This window comes from Podarcis raffonei, chromosome 2, assembly GCF_027172205.1.
Source record: "Podarcis raffonei isolate rPodRaf1 chromosome 2, rPodRaf1.pri, whole genome shotgun sequence".
NCBI lineage: Eukaryota > Metazoa > Chordata > Lepidosauria > Squamata > Lacertidae > Podarcis > Podarcis raffonei.
The window spans coordinates 670,850-694,644 of NC_070603.1; the positions used below are offsets into that span (position 1 = coordinate 670,850).

General features: G+C 41.0%; 1 protein-coding gene and 1 long non-coding RNA gene across 2 annotated transcripts in view; one reads left to right on the plus strand and one right to left on the minus strand.

The window, feature by feature from the left end:
• The window catches only part of LPAR2 (lysophosphatidic acid receptor 2), a 49,274-nt gene that overhangs the window by 20,478 nt on the left and 5,001 nt on the right, over positions 1-23,795 (plus strand). The window contains exon 2 of the mRNA XM_053368903.1: positions 4,880-5,631. Coding sequence (XP_053224878.1) covers positions 4,899-5,631 — 733 coding nt within the window. The 5' untranslated portion in view covers positions 4,880-4,898. The remainder of the gene's footprint in view (positions 1-4,879; positions 5,632-23,795) is intronic.
• On the minus strand, positions 1,426-2,582 carry LOC128403893 (uncharacterized). The gene is made up of 2 exons (XR_008328018.1): positions 2,400-2,582; positions 1,426-1,731 (listed from the first exon to the last, which is right to left on the minus strand). It is a non-coding gene; the product is annotated as an uncharacterized LOC128403893 (long non-coding RNA).

Sequence of the window (23,795 nt, forward strand, 5' to 3'; positions counted from 1 at the left end):
GTGGCGCTGTGGGTTAAACCACAGGGCCTAGGACTTGTTGATCAGGTCAGCGGTTCGAATCCCCACAATGGGGTGAGCTCCCGTTGCTCGGTCCCAGCTCCTGCCCACCTAGCAGTTCTAAAGCACGTCAAAGTGCAAGTAGATAAATAGGTACCGCTCCGCCGGGAAGGTAAACGGTGTTTCCTTGCACTGCTCTGGTTCGCCAGAAGCGGCTTAGTCATGCTGGCCACATGACCCGGAAGCTGTACACCGGCTCCCTTGGCCAATAAATTCAGATGAGTGCCGCAACCCCAGAGTCGTCCACGACTGGACCTAATGGTCAGGGGTCCCTTTACCTTTAAGATGTATGGGGGCTGAGGAACCTCATGAGGATGGGTTCAACAGAAGATGTAAATACAGAACAGAATAATGTATACTTGGCCATCTTCCATTCATGGCATGGAAGACCAGACCTCCACAGTTACCTTAGAAGCTCTGAGAAGTATTTGTACATTATGATAATGGTATGAACATTGTGGTTATAGTTGAATCCTGTGGTACTTCACCACTAAGTCAGAACTATAACCTGTGAACTGAGCAATATGATTTCTCTAGAGCAAAAACTGGAATCAAGGTTAGTTACTGCAGTGCTCCTGTCAAGACACTTCTTGCATAATGTCTGTGGTGCAATTGATAATGAGTAACATACAGGAAGCCCTCAACCTTTGCAGGGGTTGTGTGCCGAACATTGCGCCTGAAGCCAAAATCATGTATAGCCAAAACTCATTGGCTGCAATGTTGGGTGGGATTGCCAAAGTTTTCCTCTCCTTTCTGCCCCCTTTTTATCTGCAGTGGTACCTCGGGTTAAGTACTTAAGTTGTTCTGGAGGTCCGTTCTTAACCTGAAACTGTTCTTAACCTGAGGTACCACTTTAGCTAATGGGGCCTTCTGCTGCTGCACCACCGCCGGAGCACAATTTGTGTTCTCATCCTGAAGCAAAGTTCTTAACCCGAGGTACTATTTCTGGGTTAGTGGAGTCTGTAACCTGAAGCGTCTGTAACCTGAAGCATCTGTAACTCGAGGTACCACTGTATTTGTTAAAGTTTTGCCAAGCGTGTAAAGCTGAATGTGCACAAATTAAATGTGTGCAGGTTGCAGGATTACTGTACATCCCTACTCTTCTCCCTCTGGGACCTTTTGCACACAACACATGTGCTCTGCTACCTAGCTACAGTCCTCCTTGCAAATTACCTGTGCTGGGTTCTTTTTTAACGGTTGATAAAGGGTGTGTGGGTGTGTGAAGATATTTGCATATGACCCGTCATACAACTTTATCCCAATTTCCTATGTAATATAACTTTTTATGTAATTAGGAATTTCAATAAAATACAGTTAAGAGTATTAAAATTCTGCAAAAATAGAATTAAAACAAGCACACTTTTCAAATAGAGGAACTTATCCATTTGTTTTATTAGCTGCTTCTTCTTTTAAAATTAAAGAAGAGAATGAAAAATGCAGAATAGATTTCATAATAGCTTTCCTGCATCTGTGCAGGGATGATGTAGGTGAAACCCTGACCAGCACCCAGTATCTTGTCCCTGAAACACCCATTCTCTCTTCTGCCTTCTCTGCCTCCCGGGGGCTCTTTAGCAGGCGCCTGTCCTGGAATCAGCCGCTTGCCATGAACGCCAGAGAAAATCCTGCAGCTGAAGCCCCCTAGGCAGCAAAGTGCCCTTGGATTGCTGCTTGGCCCTGGAGAGATAAACAAACCCAGATCATTACCGCTTGATAATTTTTGAGGCAGAACAGCTGTGGCAACAGAAAATGTTGGCGGCAGCATCTCCCACACCCACAACTTGGGGAGGAAATATTCCTGAGCAAGGCTTTCTTCTTATCAGATCTGGGCAAATTTTCCAGGCTTGGCCTCTATCTTGTCCCAAGAGTTTTGCCTCTTCAGCAAAACTGTGGGTCTGGTGTTCCTCATCCTCCGCAGGCTTCTCATTTTCTGCAGGCCACATTCGGTGGGTGGGACTGTTCCCCCCCCCCCCAGTTCAAGAATAATAATAATATTATAATAATTTATTATTTCTACCCTGCCCATCTGGCTGGGTTTCCCCAGCCACTCTGGGTGGCTTCTAGCAAAAGATTAGAAAGGATTTAGCCCCAAAGTGGAAAACTCTTATCCCGTTTATTCCCCTTAACACAGATTAGATGTTTAAGTACAAATTGGAGTTGGGCTCCTAGCATAGGAGGCTCCTTTTTGTTTCCCTCTCTCAAAGAGTGGATGGGCCTTTAGCAGCTAGGTGTCCATGAGGGATTGGAGCAAATAGCACTTTCAGTGACCGGTTGAATCTTCTCCTGCTTTACATCTGCTACTTGAGCAGAACCTATCAAAGTGGGGAGAGCAGTCTTAACCACACCTGCACCAGAGATCGAAAGTGTTTTTATACCACATAGTGGCTTCCGTCACACTCCTGGAAAGTGCAGATCATTCTTAGGAGAGCCCTATTCTCTGCACAGAACAGCAACCCCAGAATGGTTTTCATAATCCATCCCTATTCCCAGGATTCTTTGGGGTAAGCCTGTTAAAGGGCAGCCTTACAACAGCCCTGGTGCTCCAATTGCGCCCATTTCCATGTAAGTGGAGAGAAGGTTTGGGAAGATCTAGCTAGGTGGGATGCGAGATGCTTGAATAACAATTCCTGGATAATTGGTGGGGTGTGTTTCATAGTTCCTCAAACAACTTTTGAAATAATCCTGAGTTTGTGGAAATGTACCTGGCTAATTTCAAACACGGCTAGGAAGCCACAAGAGGTATTAGCTAAGGCTTAAGTTTTTTCTCTGCGTGCCGAAGACATTGGAGTCTCCTCTTCCTTGCCCTTTGCCTTCACTATGTATCCCTGCCAAAACATCTGCAATTCTTCCAAACACCCAGCTTCTACACTTCAGTTATGCAAATGTTGTGCAGCTTATTCTAAACACAGTTATTATGTCCCCCCCCTCCCGGCACACTTAGTATTCCATGTAGCCCCCCAAATAGCATTCCTTTGTGTAACTGCTTCAGCTAATACTAAATGGAATCTAATAGACATGCACATGCATGCCCTAGGGATCAAATGTTCCACGAGGAGTTTGTCCATAAACAGCTAATTAATCCTATTAATACAAGAGATTAATTTCCATTATTAAATATCTCATGTAATAGCCTCCTTCATGCATTGCTAAGAGTAAAGGGACAGAACCTGATGTTAAACACATTACATGCAAAGCACTTAATCTGTTGCATGCTGACATCTAAATTCAGTTGGAACTTTGCCCAATCCATGCTGTGGATGGCAGCCTTAATATAACTAGACGCCAACTCTTTTACAATGTCCTAAATTCCTTCCATAATAAGGTTACTTCCAGTGAGGTGTATTATTTAAAACCTCTGCCCATTTTTTAATGAAACAGGCACCTACGGTAATTTACTCCATTGGCTATTCCAAAGAGAATTCTTTTTGCTTCTTTTGTCAGCAATTTTTGAAAAATAAATAAATAAATAAATAGTTGGGGGCAGTTGTAAGATTACTAGCTAACCTCTCCTCACATATCTATGTGGAACAGATTCAAAAGGGATGATGGAATACCAGGGAGTTGTATAATTTCACTTATACATGGGATTGTTCCTTTTTTGTTTGTAAATGGTAATGGTAAATGACAAAGCTTGAATTGTGAACTTGCTGAGATAAAGGTTTGAATTTGTATTTTTTAAAAATAGGTTTGGTTTTAGAAGGGTATCTTTTGGAAACAGAAGAGGGGCTGAGCATGTAGGCTTGATTCCCAAACTTACCTCTCATTCACTAGCTGGCGTTTAATCCTGGTTTTTGTGTTTGAAACAGAATTGGCGGCGACAATCTGTGACAACTGCATCCTGTCCTGTGTGTGGACGGCTTCAGTGGCTGTGGCACATGTCCTGGACACCAGATAGAAGAGTTCTGGGGAACAGGAAACTCAGCCTTCCCTCCCCAATTGGGTGCCCTCTGGATGTTTTGGACGGCAACTTCCATCAGGCTCAGCCAGCACGATGCTGGGTCTGATCAGAATTGTAGCACAAAACATCTGGTGGGCTCCAGGTTTTTTTGGGGGGGGCAATAGATTAAACTATTTGCCTTTCAGTTGGTTGATTTGCGTGGGGGTTGTGTTGTGGTTCATTGCACACGTGGGTGGAGCTTACATGAGTCCACTCTGCCCTGTCCCCCTCCTGTTCTGCTTCTTCCCCCTTTTCCAGCCACTTTGAGGTCACAGCAATGCAGTCATGCATGATCACACGTGCTTTGAATGCACACAAAGTGGTCGTTGCATGTACTTTTCTTTTTCTCTTCTTTAAAAAAAAAATCAAGCATGTGAGAAGGGGAATTGGAGAAAGATGAATGTATGCAGTAAACAATGAATGAAGCAACTGCAGGGGTTGCAAACATGTCACCCGGGGGGGGGGAGGTTGGGGCTGGGTGCCCACCAGTACCTTTGATGGTGCTGCCACCTGGCCTCTCTGGTCGTTTTTCTCCTCTGCCTCCTTCCAGTACCCCAGGGCTTCCCCAGGCCACTTCCAGTTGCCTCAGGAGGAGGAGGCAGGGGGCACCATTTTCTGTTTTGCCTCAAGTGGCAAAATGTCTTGGGCCAATGCTGCTGGCAGCCATACAATACACCAGTTTATCTTAAATGAGCCAGGCCCTGTGGTGCCAGCCAGATTGGGGGAACTCAGTTTGTGCTTATCTTGGTGATGAGAAACTGGAGGGCAATTTGTGCCTCAGATGAGCAGGAAATGTTATGCCAGCTGGCCCTGCCTCCCTGCCCTCTCTCCAAGGTTAAAGGCAAGCAAGGAAGACTTGTTTTCTTTTTGTTTCTCTCTCTACCACAGGGACTGACGATTTGAAAAGATGACCAGGTGCTACTACAACGAGACCATTGAGTTCTTCTACAACAACAGTGGCAAGGAGCTGTCCCGAGTTTGGAGGAACAAGGATGTTCTGGTGGTTGTTCTGGGCCTGACGGTCAGCATCATTGTGCTTCTCACCAACTTGCTGGTCATTACAGCCATTGCGATCAACAAGCGCTTCCACTATCCGATCTATTACCTGCTGGGGAATCTGGCTGCTGCCGACCTCTTTGCCGGCATTGCTTATTTGTTCCTGATGTTCCACACGGGACCCAACACAGCCCAGCTTTCTCTCAAGACTTGGTTTGTCAGGCAGAGCCTCCTGGATACCAGCCTGACAGCCTCTGTGGTCAACCTCCTGGCCATTGCGGTGGAGCGACACCAGACAGTGTTCACCATGCAGCTCCATAGCAAGATGTCCAACCAGCGAGTCATAATCCTCATTGTCTGCATCTGGCTAACAGCTCTGCTGCTTGGCCTCATCCCCTCGTACGGCTGGCACTGTCTGTGTAGCCTGAAGGACTGCTCAAGGATGGCTCCGCTCTACAGCCGAAGGTACTTGACCTTTTGGGCCATCTCCAACCTCTTCATCTTCCTCATCATGGTGGTCGTCTACACTCACATTTTCATCTACGTCAAGAGGAAGATGGCTCGCATGTCCAGGCACACCAGCTTCCATCCGCGTTACAGGGAGACCATGATCAATCTCATCAAGACAGTTATCATTATCCTCAGTAAGTAAATGTCTCATCAGACCTCCAGTTTCTTTGCAGTCAAGAATTTCTTTCTGGGAAAGATGCAGATGCAGACTACTTGCTTCTGCTGACACCTTCCTTGGCTATGGATTGGTAGGTGTCCCTTGTTGTTGGCTGTTTGAAATGCCAGCTTCAAGGAATGAAAATGTATGGAGGATATCTCTGTTCTAGACAGAGATTAGCTTGGTCTGTTGGTCACAATCTCAACATATAATGTACCAGGTTGATCCTTCGGTGGGTCTATCCCAAGGATTGCCTTCTGGTGGCCCATAAACTAGAAATGAGAGATGATCCCCGTTCGAATCTGGCTTTAATAATAATAATAATAATAATATATTATTTGTACACCGCCCATCTGGCTGGGTCTCCCCAGCCACTCTGGGTGACTTCCAACAAAGATTTAAAAATACATTAAAATGTCACATGTTAAAAGCTTCGCTAAACAAGGCTGCCTTCAGGGAAGCCACCCTTTGAACCCACTCATCTCCAAACCAAGGCAAGGTTTTATGCCTTTAGCAGATTATGTCAAGATAGTCACTCATGCCAAATTGTCACCTAGATTATCTGAAACAAGCCTCAGTGAACCTCTGGCTCGTGCACACCCAGGGGTTTATTTTGCAAGGCAACAGACATTTTGTCTGTCAAAATACACTTCTGTCCCCCAGACCACTGTCTTGGAATGTACAGCAATCCTGAGAATATAAACATTATTTTCTTATCTGTCCTTATCCATCTTTTTGTCTCTTTGCAGTCTCCCTTTGAAATCTATAGTTTAACCCTTGATAGTTTATAATGGTGGTTACTGGGGGATTTGCACTACAAATTGTACTAGTCCACACTGTTCTTTTTCTTCCTCTACCCGGCCTTATTTTAGTTGAGTCTACTACACCCTTACTTTAGTGTTCTGTGGGCTTAAATGGTGGTGGAAGAACTTGCTTCTGTAACTCTTACCTGCCAGGAGGTAATTCTTACTCTCCACAGGCAACTAAATGGTTTGATAATTTCAAGACTGACTTCCAGAAGGTGTACATTATGCCACCCTAGGTCATCCCATGTGTCTGCATGCATACTCTTGGGATGATCAAGGTCTTACTTATTTTTCATCTCTGTTTAACCTTTTGGTCTTCAAAAGAGTATTGATGGCCCTCCACAAAGTGTGCATGGAGTCCCTCACTGGACTTTGGTTGAGTTTGTGCTCTCCTCCTTCCATGTTTATCCTTGTAGTGATCAGCTGCTGGCTTGTGTTTCTCCAAATGATTCTCCAAGATGACCAGTTCACAGGGCTACTGAAGTGTGCAGTGGCTGGCTTTGCAATGCCTGGGCTAAGAAGTAAAGTGGGATCCATGCCATCCCTTGATTAAGTGTGCAGGGGCCATGTTGCATCAGTGTTGGGTCCCCAGCTGTTGTTGGACTACAACTCCCATTACCTTTAGCTAGCAGGAATCTGTGGTGATGTGGGCTTTTGAATTAGTGACTTTCAAGACATAAAGCCAAGTTAGCATGAATTGAAAGAGCCAGCTACTATGATTCACCCCAGAAGTGGCTAAGCTTTTTCTTCTTCTTTTTTCTGGTGGGGTGGTGCACATGATATTTGACTTTGCCCAAAGGAAGCAGGGCTGGAATTGAGCCAGGCCTTGACAGGGTTGTACCAGAGAAGTCTGCCAAAGTTTGGCTCCCCGAGGGCTTGGAGGGAGTCAGGAGAACGCTGTCAGGTCCCCTGCTGTGTGGATGCAGCATCTTGGCTGTGTGTTGGCGCATGTGGATGTGTGACAGGATCTCCCTGAGGACTTGGAATGGCCAGATGATGATGATCTGAGGAATGTATGACAGCACCAGAGGGGAAATGAATTTCATTCTTCACACAGAATAGCTTTTCCTCAGAGGATAAAGCTTTAGGAAGCGGATAGCCAAACTCTGTAACCACACTGATTCTTTGAGAATATTGGCTTTAGCAGCTTTCCCCTTTGAATAGTTAGGGATGTCCACAGGCCCGGCTCCAGGTTTGGGATGAGCCAAGCTGTGGTGCTGTGTCTGGCTGTACACTGGGAGCAGAGCCAGCCTTGCTCCTGGTGGTGCCAGCCAGTCCAGAGGGCCCCACCCCTACTCCTCGCCAAATGAGCCTCATTGACGACGGCAGCAGGAGCAGCATGCCCTGCTGGTTTTTGTGCCGCCAGACGGAGTGCTAGTCCCATATCTTCATTCAGTTCTTTGCTCCTATTGCTGCTTTAGAGTGAGGGTGGCCAATGAGGGTGGCCAAGGGGCGGGGGGGGGATCAGGACTTTTAAAACTAGGCAGCCAGAGCCAAAATGAGCAGTTAACCAGGAGGAGAAATGCGAAGTTCAAATATTCAAGTGATGCAAAAGTTGTATTATGTTAGTCACATGATGTCCAGGCCCCTGGAACTGGGGATAGTCGTCGGATTTAGTGCCATCAGTGTATAGTAAGCCCACAACTTACACAAGGGTTACTTTCTGGGGATCACAATCAAAGCCAAAATCAAAACCCACTGGGTCAAAGGCAGGTGGGATTGCCAAAGTCATTTTTCTCAAAGCTCTGCCCTTAGGATTTTGTTTTGTTTGGTTTTTTTGCCACACACATAAAGCTGAATGTGTACAAGTTAAATGTGTGTAATTTGCAGCCTTATTGTAAAGTAAAAAGCTAAAGGACCCCTGGATGGTTAATTCCAGTCAAAGGTGGCTATGAGGTGTGGCACTCATCTCACTTTCAGGCTGAGGAAGCCGGCGTTTGTCCACAGACATCTTTCCAGGTCATATGGCCAGCAGGGCTAAACCGCTTCTGGTGCAACAGAACACCGTGATGGAAACCAGAGTGCACAGAAATGCTGCTTACCTTCCCACTGCAGTGTTCCTTCTTTCTCTTTACATTTCCAACACTTATTACAAGTTTTAAACATTTTTGCTAATTTAACTGGTGTAATGTACCATCTATATACCATTTTCATAACATTTTCCTTTAAGGTGGTGCATGCTGTAAACTTCAAGTTATCATTCCATACTTTAACCCAATCTTTAAAATATATATTATAACCAAAATCTCTGGCCCAGTGAATCATTACCGACTTAACTTCCTCGTCCATCGTATACCATTCCTATAACATTTTGTACATTTTTGAGATTATCTTACAATCATTATTTACTATTTCTATTTGGAATTTTGAGTCTTTTTCTATATAACCCTTCTCTTTCAACTCTTTTTTAAACATATCATTTATCTGATAGTAGTGCAACCAATCGAATACATATTCTTTTACTTGTTCATATGGCTTCATTTTCCATTTCTCTCCTTCTTTAACCACCAATTCTCCATATGTGATCCAATTCCCTCTCATATTAGTTTTCTTAACACTCATAACCTCTAGTGGGGACAACCAGTGTGGAATTCCTGATTCCAATAAATTTTTATATCTATCCCATACTTCAGTTAACAATCTTCGGAAGATGTGGTTTTCAAAAGCTTTATGACTCTTCTTCTTCTCCAACCATTAATACGCGTGCCACCCAAATCTGTTAACAAATCCTTCTAAATCCAACAATTTTGTATTCTTTAGTTTTATCCATTCTTTTAACCAACAGAGACATGATGCTTCATAGTAAAGTTTCAAGTCTGGCAGAGCAAAGCCTCCTCTTTCTTTTGCATCTGTTAATAACTTATATTGAATTCTTGGCTTTTTGCCCTGCCAGATATATCTTGAAATCACTCTTTGCCACTCTTTAAAAATCATTGTCCCCTTAAGTATCGGAATCATCTGAAATAAAAATAACATCGTTGGGAGTACACACATCTTAATTGTTGAGAGTCTACCCCAAAAGGATAGTTTCAACCTTCCCCACACCTCCAAATCTTTCTTAATTCCATTCCACACTGGTATATAATTGTTCTGAAACAAATCAATATTTTTTGGGGTTAGCCATATTCCCAAGTATTTTACTTTTTTCGCTGCTTCAATGCCTATTTGTTGTTGCATTACTTCTGCCGTAGTTTGATCCATATTTTTTACTATAACTTTAGTTTTTTCCCTATTTAGTATAAATCCTGCCACTTTACAAAATTGTTCAATTTCTTCTAACACTTCAGTTACACTTTTCATCGGATCCTCCATCATTATTACCAAGTCATCTGCAAAGGCTTTCACTTTATATTCATTCTGACCTACTGTCACCCCTTTTATTTTCTCATTTTTCCTAATTGAATTCAGAAAGACTTCCAGGACCAATATGAACAGCAGTGGTGAGAGCGGACATCCCTGTCTTGTACCTTTCGATATTTTCACCTCTTCCGTAATTACATTGTTCACAATCAATTTTGCTCTTTGTTCCGTATAAATTGCCTTTATTCCTTTAAAGAAATCATTCCCTATCTCCATATGTTCTAAGTTTTTTAACATAAAATCCTATGATATATTATCGAATGCCTTTTCGGCATCCACAAACATCAAAATTGCTTGTTTTTCATTCCTGGCTGTCAGATATCCCAAAATAATGATTATATTCCTAACATTGTCTTTCATCTGCCTGCCTGGAAGGAAACCTGCTTGATCTTCATGAATGATTTCTTGTAGTACTTTTTTCAGTCTTTTCACCATTATTCCTGCAAAGATTTTATAATCTGTATTCAACAATGAAATTGGCTATAATTCTTTATTTGTGTTAAATCCGCATCTTGCTTTGGGATAAAGGTTATAAAAGCTTCTTTCCAAGTCTCTGGTATGTCTCTTTCTTTCAAAATATTATTCATTACTTCTTTCAATGGTACTGTCAGGGTGTGTCTCAGCTCTTTATAGTAACTTGCGGTAAATCCATCTGGTCCCGGGGCCTTCCCTTTTTTCAGCTCTTTTATAATCTCTTTTATCTCCTCGTTATCAATTGGGGTGTTCAGTCTGTCTTTCTTTTCTGTCGGGATCTTTTGCACCTCTTTTTCTTTTAAAAATCTCTCTATTTTCCTCATATTGTTCTTTTCTTTGCTTCTATACAATTGTCTATAAAAATCCAGGAATCCTTTTCTAATACCATTCGGATTATTTATCTCTTCTCCTTCCACCATGATTTTGTTGATTGTGCTTTGTTCTTTTCTTTTCTTAATTTGCCAGGCAAGCCATTTACCAGATTTAGCGAATTCAAAATTTCTTTGTCTTAACTTTTTAATATTCCACTCCACCTCTTTATTTATTATCATAGCAAATTGTGTTTGCAAAACCTTAATACTTTGTTTGATTTTTGAATTATTTGGTTTTTTAATTAATTTTTGCTCATTGTCCATTATCTGTTTTAAAATTTCTTTCTTTTCTTTCTCTCTGTTCTTCTTTTTGATTGAATTCTGTTGTATAAAAAAACCTCTCATCACTGCCTTGCTTGTATCCCAGACAGTACTCATCTTCGTACCTTTGTTACAATTGTCCACAAAGTATTCCGTCAGCTTCTTTTTCGCATCTTGTACAATTTTTTGGTCGTCAAAGAGATAATCATTCATTCTCCATCTAAATGTTCTTTCTTCAAAACCTTTCATCTCCAATTTAATCGGACTGTGGTCTGAAATTACTCTTGGTTGGATTTCAATTTGAAGGATTCTTGGAGTTAATTCATTAGAAATCCAAATTTGATCGATTCTCGACATTGACTGATTTGGTTCTGAATAAAATGTAAACTGTTTCTCAAGTGGATGTCTCAATCTCCAAATATCAATCAGGTTACAATTTTTTGACATTTCAAAAAAGGTTTTGGGTAGTTTACCTTCTTTAGTCCCTTTATCTCTTAGTCTGTCCATTTCTGTTGAGACTACACCGTTCATATCTCCCATCACAATTATCTTTTGGTCCATATATTCTAACAACCTTTCTTCCAAATTTTTATAGAAATCAGTCTTATTTCCGTTAGGTGCATAGATCCCGACAATTATTAATTTTTCTTTTCTTTTTTTATAATATTTTTTATTAAACAATTTTTATATTAACACAAACAAAACATACATAAACAAACAACAAACAATAACAGAACAAAAAACAAGTACCATTTCATGTCCTAATTTCTTAAACCTTACTTCCTCGACTTCCTCTTGCTTCCCGTTTCTGTATTCCAAGTTCTTACAATTATTCAGCGAATCTTCCCTTATTTTACTATAAATTTATGTTAATCATCCTTATTCTCTTTATCTTAACCATTACTAATAGTAACCATTTATTTTAAACCCAACATCATTCTAGCTGTCATTAATTTTATAGTATTTCTTTAAATAGTCCTTAAACTTCTTCCATTCCTCTTCCGCCGCTTCTCTTCCCTGGTTTCGGATTCTGCTCGTCATTTCTGCCAAACCCATGTAGTCCATCACCTTCATCTGCCATTCTTCCAGTGTGGGTAGATCCTGTGTCTTCCAGTACTTTGCAATAAGTATTCTAGCTGCTGTTGTAGCATACATAAAAAAAATTGTATCTGTCTTTAACACCCCCTGGCCGACAATACCCAAGAGAAAGGCCTCTGGTTTCTTGGGGAAAGTATATTTAAATACCTTTTTCAGTTCATTGTAAATCATTTCCCAGAATGCCTTAATCTTCGGGCACGTCCACCAGAGGTGAAAGAATGTACCTTCCTTTTCTTTACATTTCCAACATTTATTATCAGGCAAGTGGTAGATCTTTGCAAGCTTGACTGGGGTTATGTACCACCTATAAATCATTTTCATTATATTTTCTCTTAAGGCGTTACACGCCGTAAACTTCAACCCGGTGGTCCACAACTTTTCCCAATCAGCAAACATGATGTTATGACCAATGTCCTGAGCCCATTTAATCATACTTGATTTTACCATTTCATCTTGTGTATTCCATTTCAGCAGCAAATCATACATTTTTGACAAATTCTTAGTACTGGATTCTAACAGTTCAGTCTCTAATTTTGATTTTTCCACCTGGAAGCCTATTTTACTGTCTAATTTAAACACTTCATTTATTTGATGATAATGTAACCAATCTCTCACCTTCCCTTTTAGTTTTTCAAAACTCTGCAATCTCAATTTGTCCCCTTCCTTTTCCAAGATTTCCCAATATCTTGGCCATTTCGACTCCATATTTAGCTTTTTAACTGCCTTAGCTTCCATTGGTGATAGCCATCTTGGAGTCTTATTTTCCAGCAAGTCCTTATATCTAACCCAGACATTTAATAGTGCTTTCCTGACAATATGATTTTTGAAACTTTTATGCGCTTTAACCTTGTCATACCACAAATATGCATGCCACCCAAAAATATTGTTAAATCCTTCCAAATCCAAAATGTCTGTGTTTTCAAGAAGCAGCCATTCTTTTAGCCAGCAAAAAGCTGCCGCTTCATAGTACAATTTAAAGTCTGGCAGGGCAAACCCCCCTCTTTCCTTTGAATCCGTTAATATCTTAAATTTTATTCTGGGCTTCTTGCCCTGCCAGACAAATTTAGATATATCTTTCTGCCACTTCTTGAAACAATCCATTTTGTCCATAATTTGTAATGCTTGAAACAGAAACAACATTCTTGGCAATACATTCATTTTTATAACTGCAATTCGACCTAACAAGGAAAGCTTCAGATTTGACCAGATCTCCAGATCTTTTTTCACTTCTGTCCAAGTTTTTTCATAATTGTCTTTGAATAGGTTCACATTCTTAGCTGTCATATTCACACCCAGATATTTCACTTTTTTAACCACAGTCAACCCCGTCTCATTCTGAAACCTTTCTTTTTCAATCTGTGTTAAATTTTTCTCCAATACCTTAGTCTTTAACTTATTCAATTTAAATCCTGCCAATTGACCTTAAATCCTGCCAATTGACCTTAAATCCTGCCAATTTTTCACCTTGCCAGATAATCTGAACAGCAATAATTCTCCCTTCTTCATCTTTGAAAATTTGCTGGGCTTCAATTTTACTTTTTATATACAAAACAACTCCTCTTTTCTTCTCTTTATCAGAAGATATAAATTTGTTTCCAAGTCTTTTATTAATCAAGATTTTTCTATGTCTTCTTGCCACATGTGTTTCTTGTAGACAGATAATATCCAAATTTTTCTTTTTCAAATATTGTTCCACTTTATTCCGTTTTCTCCTTTTGTTCATCCCATTAATATTCCAATTCCATAATTTTAACGCCATAATGCTTCCTGATTAAAAAAAATTTTAAAATTTATTTTTCTATAATCCGTCTACTTCTTCTTCCCGTTCCTCATCTGTCTTTTCTCCATTCTTCTCCTCCTTTTTGTCTGAATCCGTCCCGCCTGTGGCTCCAATTCCTCCTACTGCACCTTTCACTTCTTCTTCTTCTGTTGTTAATTCCTTGTATTTTCTCTGAAATTTACCTATCTCCTCTGGACTGGTCAGCCTGTGCCTCTTGCTTTTGTAAACAAAGGAAATCCCTTCAGGATATTCCCATCTGAATTTGATGTTATTCTTCTTAAGGATTTGTACCACGGGCTTATATGGGTCTCTTCGCTTCAACAATCTGATTGGGATGTCTTTAAAAATGATTATGTAACTTCCATCAATGCATAATCTTTTTTCTCTGTTTTTCTGAAGTATCAAATTTCTCATTTCTCTGTCCTTGAAAGTTATAAGACAATCTCCTGGAAATTTCCTTGATTTAATCGTTTTCACTCTCATCCTGAAAGCATTCTGCACTGTGTTTGCCACCTCCTCAGTTTGTAATTCCAACCATTGTGCTAGTTCTGTTATTAATTTTTGTCTGATATTCTCACCTTGAACCTCTGGTACGGCTCTCAGCCTTAAATTCACTTCCCGCTGTCTTAGTTCATTCATGGCAATCGTGTCCCACATTTCTTCCTGTACCTTATTCATTTCAAATAGCCCCACCTTGGTCTTCTCATCTTCCCGCTTCAATTCCTTCATTTCCAGTCTTGTCCTCTTCATTCCTTCCTCCAATGAATGTGTTCTCCTAGACACCTTTTTGATTTGTCCCTTCAATTCATTAACTGTCTAATCGATTTTTTTATCCATTTTCCCAATCCTCGTATCCACTTGTTCTAATTTTGCTTCCAAATTCTTTTCACTTTGCCTAATATCTCCAAACATTTTTAATATCTCTGCTTTAAAATCTGATTCTTGTTTTGACCCCTTTTTCTCTGTAGGGGTTCCCACATCACTTCCCTTCTTTGATTGATGAGACATTTCCCCCCAAAATCTTTAAACGTACTTCTTAAGTTAGAGAAACAAACACTCACCCCTTTTTACTAACAGCTTCAGAAAAACATAAATCAGATAAGTATAGACCAAACTCAGAAAAACGTAGACCAAAGTACAAATATAGTTCAATATTGGAAGATTTCCTTTATCTTCCGCTCCCCTTCTCATGCCCTCTGCACTTTTTGCCATTCTGCTCCTTCCGCCTGGGTCCTCTGCTGCTGCTGCTGCAGTGACAGCACCTGCTCCTGGTTCTTCAAGCTGTCTCCAAACTCCCCTTGTCTGCATCATTTTCTCTGGACCACCAGAGGCTCACTTTGCGCAGATTGCTTTGTTACTGCTTACCATTCTCCCTTTCCAAGAGCAGAGGCTGTCATTTAACCACAGCAGCCCTGTGTGTAATATGGTTAGGCTGAGCGACGGGATGCCCTAGGCCACCGGGCAAAGTTCATAGCCAAGTGGATTTTGAAAAGAGCTATGCAAAGGCAGGGCAGGGGAGGCTGTTTCTCTGTTCTTTTTCAGTATATTTGTTTTAGGGTTTCCCCTGTTTATTTCAGTGGGCAATCCTAACAGGCTTCTGATGGCCTGATTTTGGTGTTCGCCATCCAGATGGCAGGAACATTGCAAACTTGGACTACTTGCTACAAGCCACAATACCTGCCAAATTGCAGGTGCAAAGAATCCCAGTTTTATAGGCGGTTTAAAAAGGTGTACAAACACAGTCCAACTGCTATCTAAACTGTATAGGGTTTCCAATCTATCATTTTTACTTTTCTTCCTCTGTGCCCTCTTTGTGAACTGTACACAGTGGGCCAGACTCTTTCCAGAACAAAACATTGCTGCAAATAAAAGTAAATGGAAAATGATTTTTGGGGGGTGGGTGGGGGGTTGGATGGATGGGATTTTATTTGTTTTTATTCAAAACAAAGCAGGGCTCTTTTCATTTTTCAGTTCATTTTTAAAATAAATGCACACCCCTGGATTTTGATGTTTGGGTTTCACACACTGAACCACCCCCACCCGTGCTTTCTGGACCCTTTCTCCAGGGAATAGCAATCTCCCTAGAAAGGCTCTGCAGGGTCCTCAGGAAGACAGCAAATGGAGACGGACAAGCTCTGCTCTGAGCCAGAGGGCCACTGCTGCCGCCGTGGTGGCACATTTTCACTTGTTCCTGTCAAATTGGTACTTGTGACAGATGTTTCTCCTCCCCAGAACAGTAGAAGGGGAAGTAAACTGAGGTGTGTCTCAATGAGTGCTGTGAATTCATGTAGGGCATGTAGGGGCTGGATCCAGGGATTCCACATCCGGCGGGGGCGATGACACATTTTGACTGGTGGGTGGAGTTCAGGCCTGGCCGTTACTCTACGGCAGGCTTCCTCAAACTCAGCCCTCCAGATGTTTTGGCCTACAACTCCCATGATCCCTAGCTAGCAGGACCAGTGGTCAGGGATGGTGGGAATTGTAGTCTCAAAACATCTGGAGGGCCAAGTTTGAGGAAGCCTGCTCTACGGGAAAACTGCCCTTTAGAACATGCCCCCCATAGCAATGGAGGAGGCGGCATTCCATGGCAAATCCAGCAGGGAAAGTGTTCCTAGAAGATAGAAAGCATGAAAGTACTCCTGCCTCATCGTCACTATTTTAGTGCTGTTGTTTCTTCCCTTGCCTTGGATCCTGGATCCTAAGCCCTTTAAGTGGGGGGCATGGTCTTACAATCTGCTTGCCTAGCTTCATGGATGGATGGATGGAGAAATTCAGTTTGGCTCCATGATATGGTCATGGAATAGCTGTTTTCTGTCTTTGAGATAGATGAGACTCTACACCAGTCTCTCCCAGCCCAGTGTCCTGCTGATGGGAGTTGTAGCGCAAAGCGGCTGGCACACTGGGTTGGGAATGGCTGCTCTACACACATCCTTTCTGCAGTAGAGGCTGCAAAGAAGAGGCCAGAAGTCTCTGCTTCCATTTTCAGTTCCATTATGTCCAAACCGTCAACGGTTGTTAATTTTATCTATGGTTTTTTAAAGCCAGCTGCTTCATTCTCTTGCTTCAGTAAACCATTTTGAAGATTAACCTCTTTTAACCTCTTGATGGATAGTAACTGGCAGGTTGCACTTTCTACTGTATAGAAATAGTCATGGTACCTGCTTACAGCGTCACATGTAGGTGCTGCTAAAGGTGCATGAATAAAGGCACCTTTATTCATTCTTTATTCATTCTTTATTCATTCTCTCAAACCAATAAAACTCTCTGTGATGTACTACCAGTGACAAGAATCCCTTCTCTAGACCTTTTTTTGGGGGGGAGGGGTGTTATGTATGGTGTAATCCTATCTGCCTGGGTTTGTATGAGCTTTTAAGACACCTCATGCAGCTAGGAACTTCACAAAGGAAGAATGATCTTGACCTTTCTTCTGGAGAGGACAGGTGGAAAGTTTTCAGATAAAACCTTTTGCTGGATGACAGTAGTTTGTGCACTGCTTTAAGCAGACCTCTAGTTAAATACACCTCATAATCAGTTTAAAATATTAAAGGGGTCAGTATTCTGATCACTATAGTTTTACAGTTCCCATAAAGTTACAAAAATTGTGTGTTTTTATTTGTTTTGGAAGCATTACTTGGTGTGGGTGACTTGTTGAAATTAGCATTTTCCAAAAGCTGAAATGGGGCTGGAGAAATCAGATTCAGCTGGCGAACCTGATCCTGAGCTCCCTGAACAGACCACAAGGATGACATGAGGGTCACAGGCCTCCTTTGCTGTTTGCCTTCCAGCACAAGTGGATCCTGCAAGAGTATGTTTCAGTGCAGAGTGCTGCCCTTAGGGTTCCAGCTAGCCCCGTCCTTGTCAGGATACGTACGCCATTCCATCCTGAAGCCCCCTTTGCCCTTTCCCCCTGGTTGCTTCTTTCCTCCAGCCATCGGTCTGGGCATGTGCTGGCCCTCGCTGAGCTCTGCTGTAAACCCATGCTCAGTCCTCATGGGGTAGTTTCTCCCCTTAATTTTTGTTTGGTATTGGTACTTCTGGAAACCTGGCGGCTTCCCCCAATTTGTAGATACTTCCCATGTTTATAGCTTGAGGCTGTCACCAGTTGAAACTCATCTGAGAAATTGTCTTAAGAGTCCTTTAGCCAGTTGACAGCACAGTTATGTACTTGGTGCCTAGAAAATTAGTGGTTTAGATCCCAAGGGTCCTGAGGAAGCATTTGTGTGTGAGAGGTTCAGTGCAGATAACATGTTCTTGAGCAGGAATGTGCTTGTTATGGTGCACTCCATATGCTCCTTGGGATGTGTGGGCTGACCCTTTTTGGGCTCCCTCCCTTCCTCTTTTCTTCCAAAGGAGAATCAGTTTGGTACCCAAGCTGTAGGACAGCTTGACTTAATCCGATATGCAGGTGTTGATGGATGGGGCTCTCACGCCCTTGACTTTGGCATGCGGCTGGCTACCTGCTTTCTGCAACAGATGTATCCGCCTGCCTCTGGCATGACCAGAATTTCAGAAAAGCCCAAGGTTGGATTTTGCTAAGCTCTTAGGCTCCTGTGTGCTGTGCTATCCTTTTTTTTAAAAAAAAAGATATTTATTAAATTTTCCAATTTTTTAAACAAACAAAAAAAGAACAAACAAACAAAACTAAAAAAAACATATAGTTCATAAAACATGCTTTTCAATAACGAATTTCTCAGACCTCCTCATACCTCTCCTCCTTGTATTCCATTTAAAATTATTTGTTCAGCAAATCCTTCACCTAAAGCATTACAGCTTATAATATTACCTTATTTTCCAGACCCTTTTCCCCCCATCTATGTTCCTTTATATCATTACAGCTAGAAACCACTCAATTTCAATCCAACACCATTCAACTTTCCTTAATTTTGCAATATTTCTGTAAATAGTCCTTAAATTTTTTCCAATCTTCTTCTGCCGACTCTTCTCCCTGGTCACGGATTCTGCTCGTCATCTCTGCCACTCCCATACAGTCAATCAGTTTCATCTGCCATTCTTCCAGAGTGGGTAGATCTTGCGTCTTCCAATACTTTGCAATGAGTATTCTTGCTGCTGTTGTAGCATACATGAAAAAAGTTCTGTCCTTCTTTGGCACCACTTGGCCGGCCATGCCCAAGAGAAAGGCCTCTGGTTTCTTCAAGAAGGTATATTTAAATACCTTTTTCAATTCATTATATATCATTTCCCAGAAAGCCTTAATCCTGGGGCACGTCCACCAAAGGTGAAAGAATGTACCTTCATTTTCCTTACATTTCCAACACTTATTATCGGGCAAATGATAGATTTTTGCAAGCTTGACTGGGGTCATGTACCACCTGTATATCATTTTCATAATATTCTCTCTTAAGGCATTACATGCCGTAAATTTAATCCCGGTGGTCCACAACTGTTCCCAGTCAGCAAACATAATATTATGTCCAACGTCTTGTGCCCATTTAATCATTACAGATTTAACCGTTTCATCCTGTGTATTCCATTTCAACAGCAAGTTATACATTTTTGACAAAGTCTTAGTTTTGGATTCTAACAATTCTGTTTCCAATTTAGATTTTTCCACCTGAAAACCAACTTTCTTGTCTGTATTGTAAACCTCCATTATCTGATAATAATGAAGCCAATCTCGTACTTTATCTTTCAATTTCTCAAAACTCTGCAATCTCAGTCTGTCCCCTTCTTGTTCCAAAATTTCCCAGTATTTTGGCCATTTGGCCTCCATGTTAAGTTTTCTCTGAGCCTTAGCCTCCATTGGTGACAACCACCTTGGAGTTTTATTTTCCAATAAATCCTTATATCTAATCCAAACATTAAACAGTGCTCTCCTGACAATATGGTTTTTGAAAGCTTTGTGTGCTTTAACCTTGTCGTACCACAAATATGCATGCCACCCAAATACATTGTTAAAACCTTCAAGATCCAAAATGTCTGTATTCTCAAGAAGCAGCCAGTCTTTCAACCAGCAGAATGCTGCTGATTCATAATAAAGTTTGAAGTCTGGCAGGGCAAATCCACCTCTTTCCTTTACATCAGTTAATATCTTAAATTTTATTCTAGGCTTCTTGCCCTGCCAGACAAATTTAGAAATGTCTTTTTGCCACTTCTTGAAACAGTCCATTTTGTCCAAAATTTGCAGAGTTTGAAACAAAAACAACATTCTAGGCAATACATTCATCTTTATAGCTGCAATTCGACCCAACAAGGAAAGCTTCAAATTCGACCAAATCTCTAAATCTTTTTTCACTTCAGCCCAACATTTTTCATAATTATCTTTAAACAAATCCCCATTTTTAGCTGTCATATTAATCCCCAAATATTTCACTTTCTTAACCACAGTCAGACCTGTTTCATTCTGAAACTTTTCTCTCTCAATCGGTGTTAAGTTTTTCTCAAGAACCTTGGTTTTTAACTTATTCAATTTAAATCCTGCAACCTGACCAAATTCTTGAATTAATTCTAAAACTCTTTTAGTACTAGATTCTGGCTCCTGTAGTGTCAAAACTAGATCATCTGCAAATGCTCTTAATTTGAACTGTTTGGCTCCGACCTGTATCCCTTTAACCATCCGGTCCCTTCTAATCATATTCAGCAAAACCTCCAGGACCGATATAAAGAGCAGAGGGGAAATTGGGCATCCCTGTCGTGTCCCTTTTTCAATCTTGAACTGTTCTGTAACCACATTATTTACAATTAGTTTGGCCGTTTGTTCTGAATATATTGCACCAATACCATTCTCAAAACCATGGCCTACCCCCATACCCTGTAGGTTCTTTTTCATAAAGCTCCAAGAAATGTTGTCAAAGGCTTTCTCCGCGTCCACAAATATCAAGACTGCCTTAGTATTTATGTTCACTTCTAGCTTTTCCAAAATGTCAATTATGTTCCTTAGGTTATCAGAGAGATGTCTACCCGGAAGAAAGCCCGCTTGGTCCTTATGAATCTCCTCAATCAGTACTTTTTTCAGTCTCTTAGCTAAAATGTCAGCAAAGATTTTGTAATCCACATTTAATAGGGATATGGGACGGTAGTTCCTAAGTTGAGTCTTTTCAGTCTCTGTTTTTGGTATTAGTGTAATGTAGGCCTCTTTCCACGATTCTGGTGCCCTTTTCCCCTCCAGAATTTCATTACAAACTTCCTTCAATGGTTGCAATAGCCACTCTTTCAAAAGTCTGTAGTAGCAGGAAGACAACACATCCGGTCCTGGAGACTTGCCTACTTGCATATTCTGAATGGCACCTTCTATCTCCTGGTCAGATATTTTACAGTTCAACATAAGTTTATTTTCTTGTGAGATTTTTTGTAATCCATTTGTCTTCAAGAATCGATCTATGTCCATTTCGTTCTGTGGCCCATGTGCATATAGTTGTTTAAAATACTTCTGGAAGCAGTTTCTAATCTCAATTGGGTTGTGTATATCTTTTCCTTCCACTTCCAGATTTGTAATTGTATTTAATTTTTGTCTTTTTTTCAGCTGCCATGCTAGTAATTTCCCACATTTGTTTGCTGATTCAAATGTCTTCTGTCTCATTTGTTTGATTTTCCATTCTATTTCCTGGTTCATCAATTCCATATATTGTACCTGAAGTAACTTTATTTCTTTCAGGATCTCCTGTGATTTTGGCTTTACTCTCAGTTTTTTCTCTCCTTCTTTTATTTTCTCCAGAATTTTATCCTTTTTCTCATTTCGACTTCTCTTCTTTATTGCATTCTGTTGAATCAGAAACCCTCTCATCACGGCTTTACTGGCATCCCAAATTACTCTTTTTTCGACATTATCAAATCAAAATGTTTATTCGGCTTTACGCCCATCATGAAACACAACACAACAAAACAAATCAAATAAAACAGCGGACTCATACAAACCACAAGTAGTATAACACAGTTCACAACTCACAAGGACAGATATTAGCCGTTCATAAAAAAAGTTTAAGATTAAGATTAAAAAATTTCGGCACTACACTAAAATCAATATCTGATGTCATTATAGAAAATTCTTATAACTATCAATAATCAGCTAACATTCCATTCCGTCTCTTGTACGAGAGGACGGCTGTTAGGAATTTAGCAACCTGTTGGGTAATATAAGGATCCACATCTTGAAGAACCCAGCCAAGCTGTAGGTCTACTGGTTTGTCAGCCATAGGCTGGATTATGGAGTTTAGTATACTAGCACGGGCTGAACTGTACAAAGGGCAGATAAACATAACATGATGTAGAGATTCAGATGTTTTCATTTCACAAGCACACATTGAAGGGACTTAGTAAATCTATGTCTCAGTACGTTTGTTGGAAAGACATTGAACCTAGCTCTAATGAAGGCATATCGGTGAGACGCGGCCATAAGCGAAGTTAAGTAGGACGGAGCACGGTAGATAGGGGTTATGCCTAAATTTAACAGCGAGCAGGCTCCACCACCAGCTAGTAGTCATATTTATTTCAAAATAGTCTCTCAAAGTTTTTTGGGCCTTTTTGTATACTTCTTCATCTCTGAGTAGGGTGTCATTCATCCTCCATCTAAAGGAGCCGGGTGTTGTTTGCTTCATCTCCATCTTTACAGCGTTATGGTCTGAGCAAGTTTTAGGGCAGATTTCCACTTTCTTTATCTTTGGTGCCATTCCTCTAGTAATCCAAATTTGGTCAATTCTAGTCCATGTCATCTTGGCTTCAGAGAAGAAAGTTCCCTCTCTCCCCAGGTGGTTCTTAGTTCTCCAAATGTCAATCAAGTCCATATTGTCAGTCAGTTCAAAAAAAGTCTTTGGTAATCTCCCATCTTTGGTGATTACCTGTCTTTGTGCCTTATCCATATTTGTAGAAACCACTCCATTCATATCTCCCATTAAGATTATATTATAGTCCATGTAATCCAGGAGAACCTCATGCAACTTCTTAAAAAATTCAGATTTCCCCTCATTCGGTGCATAGACCCCTACAATCAGAAATTTCTCTCCTTGAAGTTGAATTTCAATAGCCAAATATCTTCCTTGTTCATCCTTAAAAATTTGTTTCGGTGTGAGTTTCTCCTTTGCATATATCACAACTCCTCTTTTTTTAACCTTGTCAGATGAAATAAATTCTTGTCCCAATCTCTTATTAATAAGCAACTTCCTGTGAAGCCTCATTACATGTGTTTCCTGTAGACAAATCAAATCCAATTGTTCTTTTCTTAATATATGAAATACACTTTTCCTCTTTCGAGGGGAATTAAGTCCATTACAATTCCAACTTAGAAGTTGCAGAGCCATAGTGAATTACTTACTCCTCCCGCCGACTGCACCAAGTTGTTGTTCTTCTTCTGTCGGTAATGTATCTTTCCCCGGTTCAGGAAGTCCAAATGATAAGTTTGCTATGTCTCGAATTCCTTCTGAAGCCAACCAACCGTTGTGTGCTGTGCTATCCTAAACAGTCGGCCAGAGGCTACTCTCTAGCTGTGCAGCAGTGGCTTTGGAAATGAAGGACCCTTGGATGAGTTCTGCTGGGGAAGCTGAGTGGTCGGGGTGGGGGTGGGCTGGAGCAAGAGGGGAGCTCCAGCTGTAATGAGCTCCAGCTGAGAACAGGGTGGGGTCCTGTAATAAACCTTGATTTGAGTAGAAAAAGAATCACCAGGGAGGCTTGCATGGATATTTTTCATGCACACTTATTTGTGTTTAGAGGAGCAGGGCAGATTGTTTGTGGTGTTGAGGGATAGTGATGCTTATTTTCATGTGGTCAAAAAGTTTCCTGTCTACTTTTGTGGAGGCACAAGATCCAGGTTTGAACATGTTTTCCCCTGGTCAGTTGGCAACCTGAGGATAAGGGGTGCAACTTTGCAGACCCTATTTTTGAGATAGATTCAACACTAAATATATATATACTGTATAAAAAAGTAGTGCAAAAGCATCTCTTGATAAAGACCATGAAAGTCTGATAGCCATGAGAAGAGATGGAGAATTCTAATCTTTTCCTCTTAAAGTTTACCCAGCAGCTGTCTAGGATCACCAGGTTA